Raw genomic sequence first — 18,388 nt, forward strand, 5'->3', positions numbered from 1 at the left:
ATTTATATAAAAAGACTAATAATAGCAGTATGTTATGCATCAATAGCAGCAACAGCTTTTCCAGGTTCTGCAGTCATCTGAACAAAAATGGTTCTTCTTGTTATATATTTGTAATTCATATTTGTCTAGGTTCTCCCCCATGCCTCAGGTCTTTATCTAGTTTTCCCTCCCCAAACCCCAGAGACAATACTATTAATATATTTCTTTTTTTCCCATTAAGTTTATTGGTACATTTAAGGCAAATAATACAGTTACATTTATCATTGGGATCTTGTACCTTTACATAATATATCTTGGCTCTTGTTTTTTTCCCCATACCCCTGCTTTATTCTTTTGCCAAACACACAAACTTCTCCCAATTTCTTTTTTTTTATTAAAAAAATCAACATTTTCCTAACTGACAAAACAAACAGCAAAACCAGGGCTGCCCATCCTCCCAACTTCTTAAATCCAAGATACTTCACTCCCTCACAGTCTCTCCTATCCTCACAAATATAATCCCTCGATCCTCCTCATTCTAGGCCTTTGGCTCCTCTATATCTTATCTCTCATACTACCCTCCCTATAAGCAAGTTCTGATAACCTCATAGCATTTCTTAACCAGAAAGGGAACCTCTTTTCACTCATGTTTCCCCCTTGGCCCCGCAAGATAGCCTCTGAAAACTCTCAATGCTAAACTTTCAACGAAAAGTACTCCCCCCAAAACCAGAACCCACATCAATCTTTTCTTCTCATCTACCACTATTCTCCCCTTCAAATCTCCCCTTTAATGCCTAACACTACTCAGAACAACTTCCTATTCTCCCCACTCCACCTCACGTGCTGCACAGCAAAACAACCACAAATAATAAAGTATGACAGTGTGCATAGAGGATAGATAAAGCAGGTAATAATAATTTAAAGGACTATCATAAAAGTATTATAGTATTGACTCTGTGGATGCTGTAATAAATAGAAGCATTTCTTCTGGCCCAACATAGGGACAGAGATGAAAACAATTAAAGTAAATAATCGAAGGAGTACCTAATAGCACTGGACATACAAAGCTGAAAATTATTCACAGGGAGGCCACATCCTACTAAAAATCTCAATATAAGCCACAAACTCCCTTCATGTCTTTATTCTCCAACCTGCAGCAACCCACCCCTCTAAAAAAGAGAGAAGAAAAAAGAGGGCACCATATATAATTTAATTCCCTCAAATTTCCTGGCAAAGTCTGGGTCCAAAAAAAGGGAGAAAAAAACAAATACCAAGTAGCAGATGTTTATGAAAAGTTCTTAGAATGGATAAAGAAAATAGATGAGTTCAAAGAGAAAAATGAACTAAAAGTTCACAGCAATTACACTCCATGGTGAATATGCCTATGGTAAAAAATTGGATGAGCTAACCAAAACAGTTCAAGCTTTGAACAGTTCAACAAGGATATGGAACTGTCAAAAAGATGCCAGACATAAGTAAAAAACAGTACAGAATTTATACATTGGAGAAATAACCAATGTGAAGATAGACTGTCTTATATTGAGGACAAAATACTGAATTACAATAAAGAACTCAAAGAGGGTAAAAAGAAAATAAGAGAACAAGAGAAGCCTGTCCAGCAGCTACCAGATGACAACAGAAAATTAAGATTAATCAGACTTAGAGAAAAAGAAGATAGCATAGAAGCATTCACTAATATGTTACAGAAATTATGAAAGAAATTTCCCAAACATAAAAAATCTACAAGATAGTAAGTACTTCAAAAATTATATTCCAATAAATTACCAAATTTTCAAGAAATGGACAGATTCATAGACATATATAAACTACCAAAACTAACCCAAGAATGCATAACTATGCTTAACAATCCAATAACAAGCAATGCATTATGACTGTGTCATAAAGAACCTACTAAGTAACAAAAGCCCAAGACCTCATAGATACACTGCTGATTTCTACAAAACCTTTAAGGATGTTCTATCACCAATACTCTTAAAACTCTTCAAAGAAACTGAAAGGGATGGAGTGCTCCCAAATTCATTTATGGAAGCCAGTATCACCCTAATTGTCAAACTGAAAAAAGATTCAACTGAAAAAGAGAACTCTAGATCAATCTTATTAACAAACATAGATGCAAAAATCCTCAACAAGATACTAACAAATAGAAAGCAGCACATTATCAAAAAGAAGATACTTCATAATCAAATAGGTTTCATCCCAGAGATGCAAGGATGGATCAACATACATAAGCCAATAAATACAGAACATCACATAAATAGTAGCAAGGTCAAAAACACATGATCAATAGACACACAAAAGGCTTTCTACAAAAATCTAACACCCTTTCAAGATAATAAAAAACATGAAGATAACAGGTATACAAGGATCACATATGAATATGGTAAAGGCTATTTATAACAAAGCAATAGCCAGCATCATACTAAATGGCTAAATGGGGGAAATCTATAAGCATTACCCCTAAAATCAGGAATAAGACAAGGATGTCCACTATCACTGCCTCTATTCAACATAGTACTTGAAACACTAGCTATAGCAATTAGTCAAGAGAAAGAAATAAAATGGATACATAGAGGAAAGGTAAAACTCAAATTGTCATTATTTGCAGATGACCTGATACTCTACATAGGAGACCCAAAGAATTCCATCAAAAAGCTCGTAGAAGTAATAAACAACTTCAGTATCAGGATACAAGATCAATATGCAAAAATCTTTAGCATTTGTGTACACCAACAATGAACAGGATGAGAAAGAAATTCTGAAAACAAAACCATTCACAAAAAATGAAATATCTAGGAATTAACCTAACCAAGGATGTGAAAGATCTCTACAAAGAAAACTACAGTACCCTGAAGAAGGAGGTTGAAGAGCACATCAGAAAATGGAAAGATGTCCCTGCAGGCAGAATCAATAGTGTTAAAATGGCCATGCTTGCAAAACTGTTATGCATTTTCAAAGCAGTCCCAATCAATACTCCAACAATATACTTTACAGATTAGAGAAAATAATTCTAAAATTCATATGGAACTAGAAGAGACCTAGAATTGCAAAAGTAATTCTGGGCAATAAGAGCAAAGCAAGCACCATAGCACTAATAACTGACTTCAAGCTATAATACAAAGCAAGGTCCTGGAACAAAAACAGCTACATGGATCAATAGAACAGCATCAAGGATACAGAAACCTCCCCAGCCATATTCAAATATCTGATCTTTGACAAAAGGGCAAAAAGCATATGTTAGAAGAAAGCCTATTCAATAAGTAGTGTTGGAAAAACTGGTTATCTGTTTGCAGAAGATTGAAACTGGACCCTAATCTCTCACCATATATTAAATTAAAATAAAAATAGATCAGAAAACTAAATATTACAACAGAAACATTCAAACCATTGGAAGATAAAATAGCAGACATAGATGTAGGAAAGGATTTTCTAAACAGAGCCTCAAGTGCCCAAGAAGTAGCAGTAAGAATCAAGAAATGGGATTATATCAGACTAAAAAGCTTCTGTACAGCAAAGGAATCAATCATTAAAGTGAAGAAACAACCTTCAAAATTGGAAAAAGGTTTTGCAAGCTACTCCTCAGAGGACCAATATCTAGAATATACAAAACTAAGAAAAAAAAAAAGAAAAAAAGAAAAAATTAAACCGCCTAAAATTAAAGATCCAGTCAAGAAAAGATCAAGAGAAATGAAGAGACATTTCACAGAGGAAGAAATACAAATGGTCAACAGGTATATAAAAAATATTCAACATCTCTGGCCATTAGAGAAATGCAAATTAAAGCAATGCTAAGATCCTGCCTCACTCTGGAAAGACTGGCAATCATTAGGAAATAAAACAACACATACACACCAATGTTCATAGTAGCACAATTTGTAATAGATAAATCCTGGAAGCAGCTTGTATATCCATCAACAGATGACTGGATAAACGAAATGTGGTATGTACATAATGGAATACTACTCAGCCATAAAGAATGATAAAATTGAGACATTTGTGGGAAAATGGATGCACCTCAAAAATATAATGTTGAGTGAAATACATCAGACACAGAAGCTTACATGTCATATGTTATCTTTCATCTGAATGAGGCATAGTACAAAGAACATGACATAGGATGGGTAAAAAGGAGCAAGAGAATGGATCTCTTTCAAATAGGGAAGTGGTCCAAAGAACAAAGATGAGGGGTGAGGAGGAGGGGAAGGGGAAATGAGAAGAATAAAGATGTGCCATGTACATGGATCTATCAACCCAAATTATATAAACCTATATGCCATTACGTGAGCTAAGACAGATAATATCAAAAAGTATGAAAAAAGGGATGGGGAATTGGTGGAGAAGTGGATGGGAAGTGTAGGAGATAAGAAGAAACAAGAAACAAGCTGTAACATGTACATTTAACCACTCTCAAGATGATTGTAAACTGCATCAATTGTAATCATGTACTAATAAAAAACTTTTAAAACAATGGGCTATAGAAATTAATAGACACTTTCCAAAGGAAGAAAGACAAATGGCCAATAGCTACATGAAAACAATGTTCATCATCTCTGTCCATTAGAGAAATGCAAGTGAAAACAATTCTATCACCCCTCTCATTCCAGAAATAATGGGTATCACAAAGAATTCAAACAGCTTCCCAGTAGCCCCCCTCAAAAAAAAAAACCCAAAAACAAAAAACAAACAAAAAAACCCCTCAAATGCTGGCAATATTTTTTGGGAAAAAGAAACCCTTCTACATTCCTGGTGGGAAGGTAAAGTAGTAAAACCACTATGAAAATCAGTATGAAGATTCCCCCCAAAATGAATAATTGAAATTCCATTTGATTCTGTCATACCCCTTCTGGATACTTTGCCTAAAGTTAAAGATATCATATTGTAGTGATGCATGCGTACCCATATAACAGCACAATTCATAATAGCTAAATCTTGGAAACAGCCTGTATGCCCATTTACAGATGAATGGGTAAATAAAGATAAATGTGAGTTATTTTTAGGAAAATTGATGCACCTTTAGACTATAATGTTAAGTGACACAAATCAGACACAGAAGGTTAAATTGCATGGTTTCTCTTATATGAGAAGGCCAAAGTATAAATGATTTAAAGAGCAAAATAAAAATTAGATGATGGAGAATAAAAAGAGGTCTTGTTGATGTCCTCAGAGACAATCTTGGATCTGAAGTTATTCTAAAATGAGCATTGTTTTATATTTTCTCTTATTGAAATTAATCATTTAAAACTCATATGAAGAAGATACTATTTGCTCCATCTTTTAGATAAATAAATAATCTCATATTACATAGCTAGTAAATATTAGAGCTGGAATTTGAATTCACATCTTGCCATTGCAAAGGTGTCACCTCTTTATTTTATTTATTGATTGACTGAGTGATTGACTTTTTTGAGACAGGGTATTGCTACGTAGTTTAGGTTGACCTTGAACTCATTGTAGCTCAGTAAGTATGCAGCTCAGGCTGACCTCCTACTCTTGACAATCCTTCTGCCTCATCTCTAAAGTGCCAGGATTACGGGTATGCACCATCACACCTGGCTCAGAGTGTCACCTCTGAAAGCATAATATTAGTAATAATGACAGAATCAACTTATATATTAGTGACTAGGTGCCAGGCTCTCTCCAAGATATATGTGTATATCATTTTTCATATAATCCCAGTAACCATCCTAAGACATGAGTATCATTAATCACATTTTACACAGGATAAAATTAAAGCAGGTAGGAATTAGTTAATTGCAGAGGTTGGATTCAATTCTAGGTAGTCTGGCTCTTGGTTTTCTTAATTATAACTTCTACTCCTTTCTGTCATTTTCTACATTTAAAAATCTAGCAAGTCGTGCTAATTCTATTATTCCAGTATGTCTCAAATATGTCCACTTCTTGTTCTGTTACTACTTTAGCAGTTCAAATCTCTTGCCTAGACACGTTTAGCATCTAGCCTTTTTCTTTGCCTTTGATCCTTCAATTATTTCTCCACACATTATGCAATTTCTCTGCTTAGATCCCTTCTGCTAGATATCAGAATGGATAGATGGCTGGATATGTGATAAAGCAAGTAAAGTGATTTTTTTTTTTTTTTTTTTTTTTTTTTTTTGTACTGGGGATCAAACTCGGGATCTTGTGCTTTGCAGGCAGTGGTGGCACCACTGAGCTAAATCCCCAGCCTGAAGTGAAATAGTAATGGCAGAATCTACCATCATTTTAACTTCCTTGTATGTTTGGAAATAAGCATAAAACTTCTAGAATTCTCACTGTTCTTAGGATTAAATTCTAAGCTTTCTACTACAGTGTACCAGATCTTCTTGGCCTGGCCCCTGCTTACTTCATTAGCCTCAGCTTTAGTCTCCCTTTTTGCATGCTCCCTCCCCTGGTCCCAATACCCCATTTTTGAATATTCTATGTCCTCTCTTGCCTTCAGAATAATGCATGTTTTTCCACGCGCCTGGAATAGGCCTCTTTTTCTTGTTCTTCTGATTGACTCTCTCTGGTCTTCAGGTCTCTTCTGAAATGGCATTTTTCCTGAGAAGCTTTCCCTGACTTCTTCCAGACTAATCTATACTTGCTGTGCATTCTTCTACTTCCTTATATACGGACACTCATAGTACTTTATTACAACTACTTTTGCTATCTCTCCAGGTAGACTATGATTTTCACGGCAACATAGATCATATCATTCTTCGTTACATACTAGCATATACAGATTCTAGAATAGTATGTCACATATAGTAGCTACCTTATAAATATTTTGAATGCATGAATAAGAAAATGGCTGAATGAATTATACTGCTAACAACTAAGCTGTTATTTATAAATAGCTGCTGTCTGCCATGTCCCTAATTCTCAATAATCTCATTTTATCAAGCCCATGGAAATTCAAAAGTTTCTCTCTGGGCTTTGCTGACTATTTCATTTACTGCAATATAGATGTTGGAATTTCAGCTGGTAAGTAGTTACCTCAAATCGTGGTATGTCCATTTCCACCTGTCCTTTTAGCAACGGAGGTTGTTTTGGAGTCTCGCGGATCATCACACTCCATCTGAAATGTGGTTCAAAACAAACATATATTTAGGGTTCTGCTTTATTACAAGCTGGAATGAATGCTTCACAGATCAAGAAAGAAGTCAAAAAGTTTATGTATTGGAGCCAAATGGAATACAGGGATACTGAAGCAATCTTTGGCCACCTGATCTCAAGGTATTCTACAAGAAGGGACTGTGCTTCATGACTTTTCTAAAGTGCCTAAAGTTGCCAGAGAGCGGCACTTCTTGATCAGAGGTAACATCAAGATGCTGGATGTGGATTACACAACTTTAATCCCAGCACTTGGGAGGCTGAGGCAGGAGGTTCGCTGTGAGTTCAAGACCAGCCTGGGCTACATAATGAGTTCCAGGTCAGTCTCAACTACATAGTGAGACCCTATCTCAAAAAAAAAACAAACCAACAAAACAACAAGATCATCTGCAATACTTTTGTAAAACATACACACCAGGGTGGTGTCCAATACTTATATTTATGGAGCATCAAGAATCAAATACTCAGGCATAGCAAGTATTTTCCTTTTCCCTTCAGGAGATAGAATAGCAATACTCTCTCTTCTACACAGCAGAGATAATCTAAGCCAGCTGGGGTTGAACTTCCTCCTTATTAAAAGTTTCTTGAGACTCTGATGACATCATAGACTCCTTACCAAAAAAAATATCTGCTGACATAGATGAATGACTATGCAATTTGAAAGAAGTTCACAGAATCCTTGACGTTTTTCCATGGGGCCCCTGCTACAGAATCTTTTAGGTTTGAAGAAGAACTTTAGTGATATATGAAGGTGGCAGACCATTGGTTTTCCAAAAGACCGTGGTCTACAAACTGCCGTGCACTGAAACCAGAAAAGAAATGGGGCTCTGAGGGAGAGGTTGAGGATTTCTGACTGAGATGAGGTAACTGAGAATGATTGGTATGGGGCCTGAAGAGGCAAGAAAGAGAATTTGGCTTTTTGGTGACTCACCTGTCTAGAATTTTCATGCTTGCCCGCTCTACTCTGTAGAGGATGTCCAGCAGTGATTTGTTTTTGTTCCAGGATGCACCCCAACCCAGGACACGGGCCAGATCATTTCCAGTTCCAAGTGGGATGACTGCCAGCTGACACTGCAAGAACAAAAAGGAGACACCTGTTTCAGACAGTGCTTCTACTAAGCGCTATCCATGAAAGAACACAGAAGTTGCTCTTTGGGAAGAATTATCGTCTTAAAGCCAGTTGTTGTAAGAAATTTCATATTCTAGGAAGTGTAAATAGGAGGATGTTTGAAGTGGAGTGAAACTTTCCCTAAAGAGTTAGACTCCACTCTCAGCAATGGAAAACTTACTTAGGAAAGTTGCTAGAATGTACCAAACGTTATAGTTATATTTACAAAAGAGAACTATAACTACAAACTTCTATTGGGGCTGGACCCAGTAGCTGTAGTGCTTCAGAAGATAAAGCTATTGGAGTTAGGAGAGCAAGGGCTGCCTACAGGTGAGAGATAGGTAGAGGAAAGATTTTGCCACTCTTGAGACTCAGTAGGAAAATCAGTAGCGTCAGGAGGGGAAGGGAATTGGAGGCTATATGCTGTGTATGGGCTCTTCAAAAAAACTCCTTGCTTTCTCCCCCTTCATCCCTTCACTTTGAAGCCTGGAGAATGGGCACTACACATTCTATGAGTCAACTACTTCATTTGTCCTTCATACAGATAAATGATCAGAAAATGGTCTGCATGAGCAGGCTTAGATTGGTCAGGTTAGCTATCAAAACTATGGGAAACATGTATTTCATAGGCAGGGAGAATGAAGACTTGGGGCTTCATGGGACAAACAGCTCCACACCCTTACTCTTTCTATCAATATCTAAACTGAGTCAGCCAGAGCCTTACCCTCTCATGTAATCCGAAGGCATCAATCAGGGACAGGACCCAGCTCACACTGCCATCCCCACCGCAAACCAGAACACGAAAACGAGCAAAGTTCTTGAACATGTGCAGCCTGGAAGGAAGAAGAGGTAACATCATTACATGAACAACTGGATTATATAACTCTTACAGTGTTTCAGGACCCGATGACTGCTGATTTAGCATCCTGATAACAGGCTACCTGCCTTTTCTCCCTTACCTTCTATCTCTATCGTACCTAGAACCATAGGCAATTTCCTACAGGTGATCCCAGAGATAAGGTCTTGGCTCAACTCACACTCTTGTGCTCAACCTTACTCTAGAAGTCATAATAATCCCAGTCAAATCCATTTGCTGGGGCCCAGGAAGAATGCTTAGCATTCTCGTAGCCAGGGATTCATAGGAACCAGAACTGAGCAGCCAGCTGGTCCCCAGATAAAACAGGCTTATAGTAGTGAAGGAATTTCCAGGAAAAAGAATGAGCGACAGTTATATTGATAGGCTTCTTCCTCTGAGGTCAGAGCATATGACTTTACTTCTTCCAACCAGAAAAAAGATGAGGTAAATTTGAGAGCAGGATATAAGCTAAGGGATTTCTGGAAGAGGGCTAAAAGTCTTCCAACCAGTCAAATCAAATGCTCTGGAGTTATGTGTTTGTGTCCTGGCTTGAGAAATAAATAGATCTTTACTGCCCAGGTACAAGGACTGATTTCAGAAGCCATTCCTAGTTAAGACCATATGGAGGGAAGAGCTGCTTCTATATACCCAGCTATATCTCACACTATGCTTACCCTGCTTCAGGTCCACCCTTCGATAGGTCAAACACTTGAGATGGGTTGAGGTATTCTTTGAATTTTCGGAGGAATACGATCCCTTGATGATCGCCGCTTTTGGAGTTGATGAAGATGAGCAAGGGACATGAACAGGCAGATGACCAGTCGAGGTTCCAGAAGTCTGAAGACACTACTAATTGGCCTAATACACACAGAAAGAAAAAGAAGAAGAGGAAGAGGAAGAAGGTCATTAAGATGAAAACAAAATATGAGGCAGCATCACATTTTATAAGAACATTCTGAGTATCAGGCCCAGTCTTCTGAGATTAAGGGGCAGAAGCAAAGTCCTGACATCACCCAAAGGGACTTAAAAGTCTTTTTCTAGCTAGCAAACAATACTTTCTGAGCAACTATTACATACTAAACATCATACTCAATACTAGTTATAGACCCTGTCCTCAAGCTGAGGCTACACACACACACACACACACACACACACACACACAGGGGAGTATGTTGGAATACAAGGGATAAGGAAATTGGTGACACAATCAAGGATTAGTAAAACTCTGTGAAGAAACTAAGGAAAGAGAGGATTGAGAGCCCAGGAGGAGACGAGTATCCCTATTAGTCATTTCTCTGCCTGGGCTAGCTCAGTTCTTTGTCAGAAGAGACCAGGTCAGGAAAGGAGGGACAAAAGTCAATATTTCACTGTAGAGTGAAACAAAGATCTTTAATCATTTCTTTAATATTGTACTAGAGCTATCCATATTAGTTCAGTTTCCAGGGGGAAACAAGGCTATGTCTGAATAAGAGAGAAGTTTTTAATAATCCCCAACATTGACATTATCGATGAATAACTGGGTTATGACAGCCTAAATAGCCATAGACTGCCAGCTCAGGCTGAGTCCAGAAGCCTGATGGCAGGAAGACAGGCCATGGCAAAGGCCCCCTAGGAGAGGGATGCTAGACAAATAGCAAGCATCCAATCCTCTGAGCTTGTGGCTTGCCAGGGATGCCTTAGCAAAAGTTAATGCGCAGGAAAAAAAAAAACACGTGGCTCACTCCTGAGTGGGATGGATGGGTTGAGATTTATTGTAATATGGGTGAAAAGAAGTCTCACTATTTGGCATGGAAAAACTAAGGCAGGTTTTTCTCTATGAGCCAATTCCCACTCACTGGCGGGGGGAGCTTGAAGTAGTATAGCTTGGAAGTAATTACTTGACAAATGTACTACCTCTGACAGCATTTTTTAACAAAGGATAATATTTTGACATGATGGTAGTTCCAACATACTCATTCATTCATTCATTCATTCAACAAGTATGTATTGAGGACATTCTCTGTGCTTGTCATGTATGTATGCATGTTTGTATGTATATATGTACTGGGAATTGAATCCCGGGAGTGCTGACTGACTATATCCCCAGGCTTTTAAAATTTTGACCCACAGTTTTGCTAAGATTCCCAGGCTCGTGTTCTTCCTGCCTCAGCCTCCGGAATAGCTGGGATTTTAGGCATGTACGACCATGCCTGGCTGTGCCTGTCTTTATTTAGGTTCTGGGAAAATACAGTGGTAGACAAAATAGGAAAAGTCTTTGCTCCTGTGGAACTCATATTTTGGTAAAGGAAGATAGACCGTGATGAATACGTCTAAAATCATGTGTTGCGAAGAACAATTAAGCCAGGCAAAGAGAAGGAGATTGTTATTTAGACAAGTCTTGAAGGATACTTCTCCGGGAAGATTACATGCAAGATGAGATTTGTGAAGTGAGGGAATGAGCAATGCAGATATCTGGGGAAACAGTTTTTTGGGCAAGGAGTAGAACCCGGAGAAGGGTCTTCAAACACCCCAGTCTCTTCACTAGTACAACTGTTGTAGAAGAGTGGCGGAGAGAGTGGAGGAAGATGAGGTCAGATAAATTGACATTAAGTTGAGACTACTCAGTGAATCCTTAGGGTCGGACCATAACATATATAAAGTAGTATTGTTTAATGTTCTTGCTCCCCTCTCAACCAAAAGAATGAAAACGGAGAGGGTTGCAGGAGAAGGAGAGGATCAGACGGAGGATGGAAGCAAGATTTTTTTCTAAATAGTATGTGTGCATTTTTTAAAAAGAAATTGTACTATGTGATTATATTAACCAGTCGAGAATTAAATTAAGAAATAAGAAAAAGGGACTTGTGCTAATGCTATGTATAAGTTAAATAGCTATGAGAGTTTAGCCAAAATGCTTTCAAAATTCATTTGGCAGCTTGGAGCACAGGCTGCCTTCTGTGGTATGCTTCTACAAGAGGATGCAGCTGTGTCCTACAGCTTTTTGCCCTTCAGGTTTATTTACTAACCTAGAGCAAACATCTTAACTTCTCTGGGGATTCATCTCTCCATATATATTAGTAGCATGTTGCAATGATTAATAAAATAAAATAAAATGGGTATAGAAACTGCACATAAAGAGAAAATTCTGTAATTAAGGCAACCTGAACTTCAGTTTCAAAACTCATTTTGGCACAGATGACAAGACTCAGGAAGCAGTGCCAGCAGTCTCAGGAGAATACAGCGACAGCCCTATCTGCCATTTCCCCCAGAGGCAATACGCATCTAAATTTGAGCAAGGCTACATTGGTCACGAGAATCTTCAGAATGAGTGGCAAAAATAGGGATCACTGTCTGTTGGAGTGCAGTGATACCTTTGAGTTCCTAACCAGGTAACCAACCAGACCTACAGGTTGGCCTTTGAGAAGGCTGATGTTAATCCTAAAGGAGGATCCTGTCCTATCTCACAATTTTACTTAGTTCAGATAGAAACACAGAAGCCTGGCTTGTGAACTTTGAAGGACTCAAAGCTGGAGGAAGAACTACTAGGTGACAATCAATATTAGAAAATGACCTCGACTGTATGAGTCAAAGTCAATAGATGAAATGTAAAGGGAGTAAGTGCAAAGTTTGGCCTTTACCCTCAAGTACATAAATTGTACTAGAACAGGGTAATACAGACTTGGTTTGGCAGCATTTGGTGTAAAAAGAGCTTAGGGGATTTAGCTGACTTTAAACTTCAGATGAGTCAACAGCCTGAAAGAAACTTAAGCTGCATTAATACAACCATTGTGCCCTAAACCAGGGAATTAATAGACCCCACTCAAATTTGTTCTGTTCGCTCTATAGAAGAATGCTAAATTGGCATACGGTTGGCTTGCTATTCATCTTTCTATATTTTTAAATCCTTTTTAACAAATGCCAGCTCATTTAAAACTGCCCTTACTTATTGGCAGAAAGAAATAACACATGAAGGGCATAGAGAGGTTAAGTGCCTTGTCTAGAACCATATAGCAAATGATGGAGAGTGCCCTATCAAATGCAAATTCTAATAGTGCAAATTCTTGGGCCCCACATAACCTACTGACTCAAAAGACCAAAAGGTAGGGCCCAGAAATCTGTATTTTTTGAAGTTTTGTAGCTCCCTTTTTTTTGGATGTTACAGAGGATTGAGCCCAGTGTCACACATGTGCTAGACAAGCACTCTGCCACTGAGCTGTATCTCCAGCTCAGCCTTGCAGATTAATCTGATGAATGCTGTACACTGCACTACACTATTTTGCTTCTGTATTTAACCAGTGAAACTTACAGAAAGCATGTCAATGGCTGATTCCATGCACTAAGGATTATCTGTACCTGCACTAGAGCCAGAAAAAGAACTGGAAGAGATTGTGTGTGTGTGTGTGTGTGTGTGTGTGTGCGCGCGCGCGTGCGTGCATGCACGCTTGCGTGTATAAATACACAGATATGCATATGCTATGCCTGATTCTATAACTGTTGTCATGGTCGCAGGAATCTTTGTCCCCTTTTATTCTCTAAGTAAACCATCTACTTTTCTTCTTTTCCCTTTCTTTTTTTGGAGCAAATGCTGGCTCTTTCTTGGCAATGAAGTGAGCGGAATCATGTTGGGGATAATTTTTAAGTGAATGGAATGCTGGTTCACCAATCACTCTTGGACCAGTGGGCTCTCTTCATGTCAGAAGTGGATAAATTTTTATATTTGAAAATATAGAGTAAAATATTTTCTAAAAGATTTGAACTTTCATCCAGTATGTGAGATTGACCATATACAGAGTGAAACTAACCATACACAAACTGAAATTAATGAGCAATGCCACTCTTCCCTGGCTTACTGAAATGGTAGCATGTCAGTAATACATGTGATTTCTCTATTTCTTAGTGGTAGTAAAAATGGGTCAGGGCTTTTTAGATATGCTATTTGATTTTAATGCTGACAGATCCCACTCTTTAAGTATGAGTAATGGGTAAAGCATATGAACAACTTGATCGCAGAAAGAAGAGTCTCATCCCTGAAGAAGCAAAGATGATGTAGGGAAGAAGTGAACTCAAGAATTATCCCCTAGGGAGTCTAGTTTTCATTAGGCTAAGAGACTTCGCACTTAGTATCCAAGAAGACCAGGAATTTAGTTTTGTGTTCCTTTTGGACTATATTTCTAGCTACTTAGTCCTTTTGCATATTATAATTTATTTTCACAATTAAAGGCTTCATTTTTTTTATAGACAGGGAAAGAACGCATAGAATGTGACTTACCTAATATCACCTACCTATAAAATGACTAAAACTCATGATTGTATATTTTTTTGTTTTTCCCCCTTACACCATGCTGCCTATGGTGTTTCATCACTTTCCTTCTTTGCCTCTACTTTCTCTGTTCTTACATTGCTAGACCTCTTGATAGTTTATTCTTGCTGCATTGATTTCATTACTACCTTCTTTATGTTCAACTTCCTACAAATGGTTAACATTTCTAACACTTTTCATCTGCGAGTGTCCCTACCATTCCTTTGGCACTTAGCATATGCACCTATTGTTAATTATTGTATTGTATCAAGCTCCTGGATTCACAATAATCTTTTACTCTGGCAATGCCTGTGTCTTAGATCTCTCTGCAGCCTGTAAGCTTCTTGTAAGTAGAGTTCTCAACAAACCCCTACTGCTCAGGAATTGACAAAGCATCATTGATGCATGTTGGGACAGTGATCACATTAGTTTCAGATTTGGAAGCGACTTTGGTATTAGTTTCCAGTAATATAACTCTGGGCCTGGGCAAGGGATTTAGCTCAGTGGTGTGTGCCTGCCTTGCAAGTGCAAGATCCTGAGTTCGATCCCCAGTCCTGGTGGACTTTTGACCACCTGGACACACACAAACTCATTTTATGCACCGTCTATTGTTTGAAAATCTTTAAAATGCTGAAATCAATTTTTATCAACTGAAATAAGCTGTGACAGAGGCTACAGAAAATATGCTCAAATACATATACATCAGGAAGACCAACATTCACCAATCCAAACTTCTAAAGAAAAACACGAGCTGTCTATGGACACAACCCTCCCACCAAATATTTGACAGGTTGAGGAGAATAATTTCAGCCCCTTTTCCAATCTTTGTACCTTCCCTTCCTCCCTCCCTCCCTCCATAATGTTTTTCTGAAGTTAAGTATTAGCTACTCACCATCACCTTTGGGGTCGCTGAGAGCAGTGGGAGGGACTATCGATGAACGGTAATTTCCAAAGACACATTCCTTGGAAAACCATCTGCGACAGTCACCATGCACCTGAAATGACAAGAACCAAACAGAAAAGGGAGGGGAGAGAGAAAAAGATAATGTTGATCAGTCTTGAGTTCCAATTCTAAGAAGTAGATCTTAACCTTTAAATATCTCTTTCTGAGATGTGCTTCTATATTCATACCCCTAACTCACCTGGCTACCCCCATTTTACCCTGAACCTTCCCTGCCCCTGGTAGAGTCCTGGTCCTTTAAAGTGGCTTTCAGTAAATACCCTTCCAAAGGCACTGAGAAGTCATCAGTTCTAGAACACAATCTGAGTGGCCTGCAGAATGGGAGTCTTACTTGCATATAAGAGTACTAATACTAATAATCTGCCAATACACTTTAATCCTTATAACAACCAGGAGTGGAAGAAAAGATATTGGGTTTATTTTAGAAACCAGCATAGCGAAACTCACAAAGTTAAAGGGTCTTGCCTAAGGTCAAATGGCTGCAAGTGGCAAAGCTGACTTCCCTGTAAGTGGCCATCCTTCCCAGATTTTTTTATATCTTCAAGCACCACTTTCTGGGCAATTGAACAGTTTCTAGCAGAAACTGTGACTTTGGCCTTATTATTCAAAGCAATTATAAGAGAGACAGAGAACAAACAGTTTTCAACAAAGAAGTTCAGTTTCTTCTTGTTTTTGAAAACTCAGTTTGACAGAAGCCTCTGAAAGGCTAGAAGGACTAGATCTGGGCCCTGAACACGGTCTCTCAGCCTCAGTGTTATTGATATTTTGGGCCAATTGGGGCAAATTGTTTCCAGTTGAGGGCCAGATTTAGAGGCTTAATAGTGTTGTAATTAGCATCATGAGCTTTGAAGAATTATGTATGAATCAAGACATTCTTGTTTGTTGGCCACATGACCTTGGGCAAATTCCTTCCTGAACCTCACATTTCTTACTTGTAAAATGGAGACAATGAGACCTCATTTAAGGTTGTTGTAAGGATTAAGTGAAATAATATATATATAAAACATTCAATTCAATCCATAGTGAAAATAATTTGTTAATATCCTTAACTATTATTCATTTATAAAGATGAAAAATTCCTAGGAATTTGTGAATGAAGTAAGAAAATCTTTTAAGGATGGATTCAGAATTTATTTTTTAATAACCTGTATTTCCATTAAAGAGTTTAGCTTTTCTCATTTGCTAGAAAGGCCTCATCGATTAGGAAGTGTCAGATATGCACATCTTAAATATTTTTTTCCCCAAAGGGTCCATAGTCAGATTTGGAAGGGCAGGATACTAAGATCTAGACTGTGGAATCTGTATATTTTGCAATAAGGACCACTGAGATTTCTCTCCATGTATATGCCCAGCCCTCTCTTTTCTAGAAGTCAAGTTCTTTAAGTGGCAAGGGAATGGGAAGAGTCTTACCGTGGAATTACACCACAGGCAGCGGAAATCTTGAAGTCTTTGATAACTGCCACAGCTCTTATGACATACTGCACATTGAGAGCTTATAGGCATGTTGCCTTCTACCCATTGATGGGGCATGGTTTGCTAAAGGAGAGAAAAGAGACAAAAGGTAGAAGTTAGTGATATAAGGAAGGAAGGAAGGACCAATTTGAATAACTGCACTATCCCATGGAGGACATTAGGCAAAAGCTCAAATTCTTCATGGTCTTGCTCTCCTCACTCTAATGTAGTGGCCAAAGACAGGAATGAGAGTACGTATGGGGAAGCATTTCATTATTTGAGATTGGTTGGATTGTGAACCTGGAGAAGAGGCCTACTTTGCTTATCTGCTGACAGGAAGAAGTCTTCCTATTCCTGTGTGATATGCCTGAAGGGGTTGTGGGAGGGGGCGACTGTAGAAGCACATAGCTGGAACTTACTATTTCATCTGCAGGCAGGAGGAGGTCATCAGTGACAGACAAGGTATTCCATTTGCAGTCTTTGTTTGCCCTCAAAGCACATAACATGTGAGACTGCACTTTGCACACTGTGAGAAGAAGAAAAAGGATGAGTGTGAGTCTGGTGACGGCGAAGAATCTGATTTCCTTCCTTATGCTGTTCCGAAAGTTAAAACTCAGAGGCACTCTAAACAGTTCGGATTCACCTCCAAAATCCTATTTCCTATATGAGCTAGTTTCTTTTGATTCTTATCAGCTAAACGCTCTGTTATCCAACTTGAATGGAAATCAATGGTAAGAATGGTATGATTCCTGTCATTTGAACCCTTGTAAGCATTTTACCCTCCTAACCCTCTACTTTCATTCATACTAGCTCCTCTCTCCCCCCTCCCCACAGGCAGGGTTAACTTCCCACCAGAGTAAGTGACCTAGAATGTCCACAATACTAAAACTACACTAGCTCCTTCACACCAATCTCCACCCACTGAGTTCCTTTATAAAAGAATCAGAAAGCTACCTTCACAGATAATGGCATCTCTCGATAAGGCAGGAATGCTCTCTCGACAAATGTTGCAGTGCTGAGTATGTAGACTGTGGCTGGAATACCAATAGTGCATTCCAACAAGGAAGGGGTTGTTTTCTGCCGCTGGTATCTAAAATAAATCAAAGAGAAGAGAAAATGGAGGGTTAATCATAGGGATGGGTTAAGGAAGGCCAGATAATCTGTTGCTAAGGCTAAAATAGCCAGCTACGTAGGTGTTAGAGCATGTGAAGGGGACGACTGAAAGTTATAGCCGATACCTATATTTTGTTTTATTTTGTTAGTGGTTCTATAAAGGGAAAAGAATAGACTTCCAGATCCTGAAGTAGGAGCTGAAGGCAGGAGCAATGATCATTTTATTGCTTGGGGAGTCATAATATTGGTTTAATCCAAAGAACATTTGTTCTTTTAGCCTTGGCCTTGGCCCTCTTTAAGTAGACAGCAAAAAGCAATGGTGAGTTGGAAATTCACTGATATCCAAATGCTCTGGCCAGGGAAAAAATGGAGGAGGAAAGGCTCTGACTCTAGGCTAAGGAGTACTTCCTTTCCTGGCCCTGTTGCTGCCAGATGAGGGGAGCATCACTTTATCTGGGCAACAGTTAAAGTTGCTTTAACTCTTTATCTCAAGAGCTTCTATGTATTCTTTTCTGAATATCATGCTCTGACTGCCTA

General features: G+C 38.5%; 1 protein-coding gene across 1 annotated transcript in view; it reads right to left on the minus strand.

The window, feature by feature from the left end:
• The window catches only part of Dgkk (diacylglycerol kinase kappa), a 134,282-nt gene that overhangs the window by 32,834 nt on the left and 83,060 nt on the right, over window positions 1-18,388 (minus strand). Inside the window, exons 5-12 of the mRNA XM_010606296.1 lie at window positions 17,693-17,828; window positions 17,158-17,264; window positions 16,697-16,822; window positions 15,218-15,320; window positions 9,725-9,908; window positions 8,919-9,027; window positions 8,018-8,157; window positions 6,970-7,051 (exon numbers count right to left, since the gene is read on the minus strand). Coding sequence (XP_010604598.1) covers window positions 6,970-7,051; window positions 8,018-8,157; window positions 8,919-9,027; window positions 9,725-9,908; window positions 15,218-15,320; window positions 16,697-16,822; window positions 17,158-17,264; window positions 17,693-17,828 — 987 coding nt within the window. The remainder of the gene's footprint in view (window positions 1-6,969; window positions 7,052-8,017; window positions 8,158-8,918; window positions 9,028-9,724; window positions 9,909-15,217; window positions 15,321-16,696; window positions 16,823-17,157; window positions 17,265-17,692; window positions 17,829-18,388) is intronic.

Source organism: Fukomys damarensis, unplaced genomic scaffold (genome assembly GCF_012274545.1).
Source record: "Fukomys damarensis isolate Sample0158 unplaced genomic scaffold, DMR_v1.0_HiC HiC_scaffold_39, whole genome shotgun sequence".
Lineage (NCBI taxonomy): Eukaryota > Metazoa > Chordata > Mammalia > Rodentia > Bathyergidae > Fukomys > Fukomys damarensis.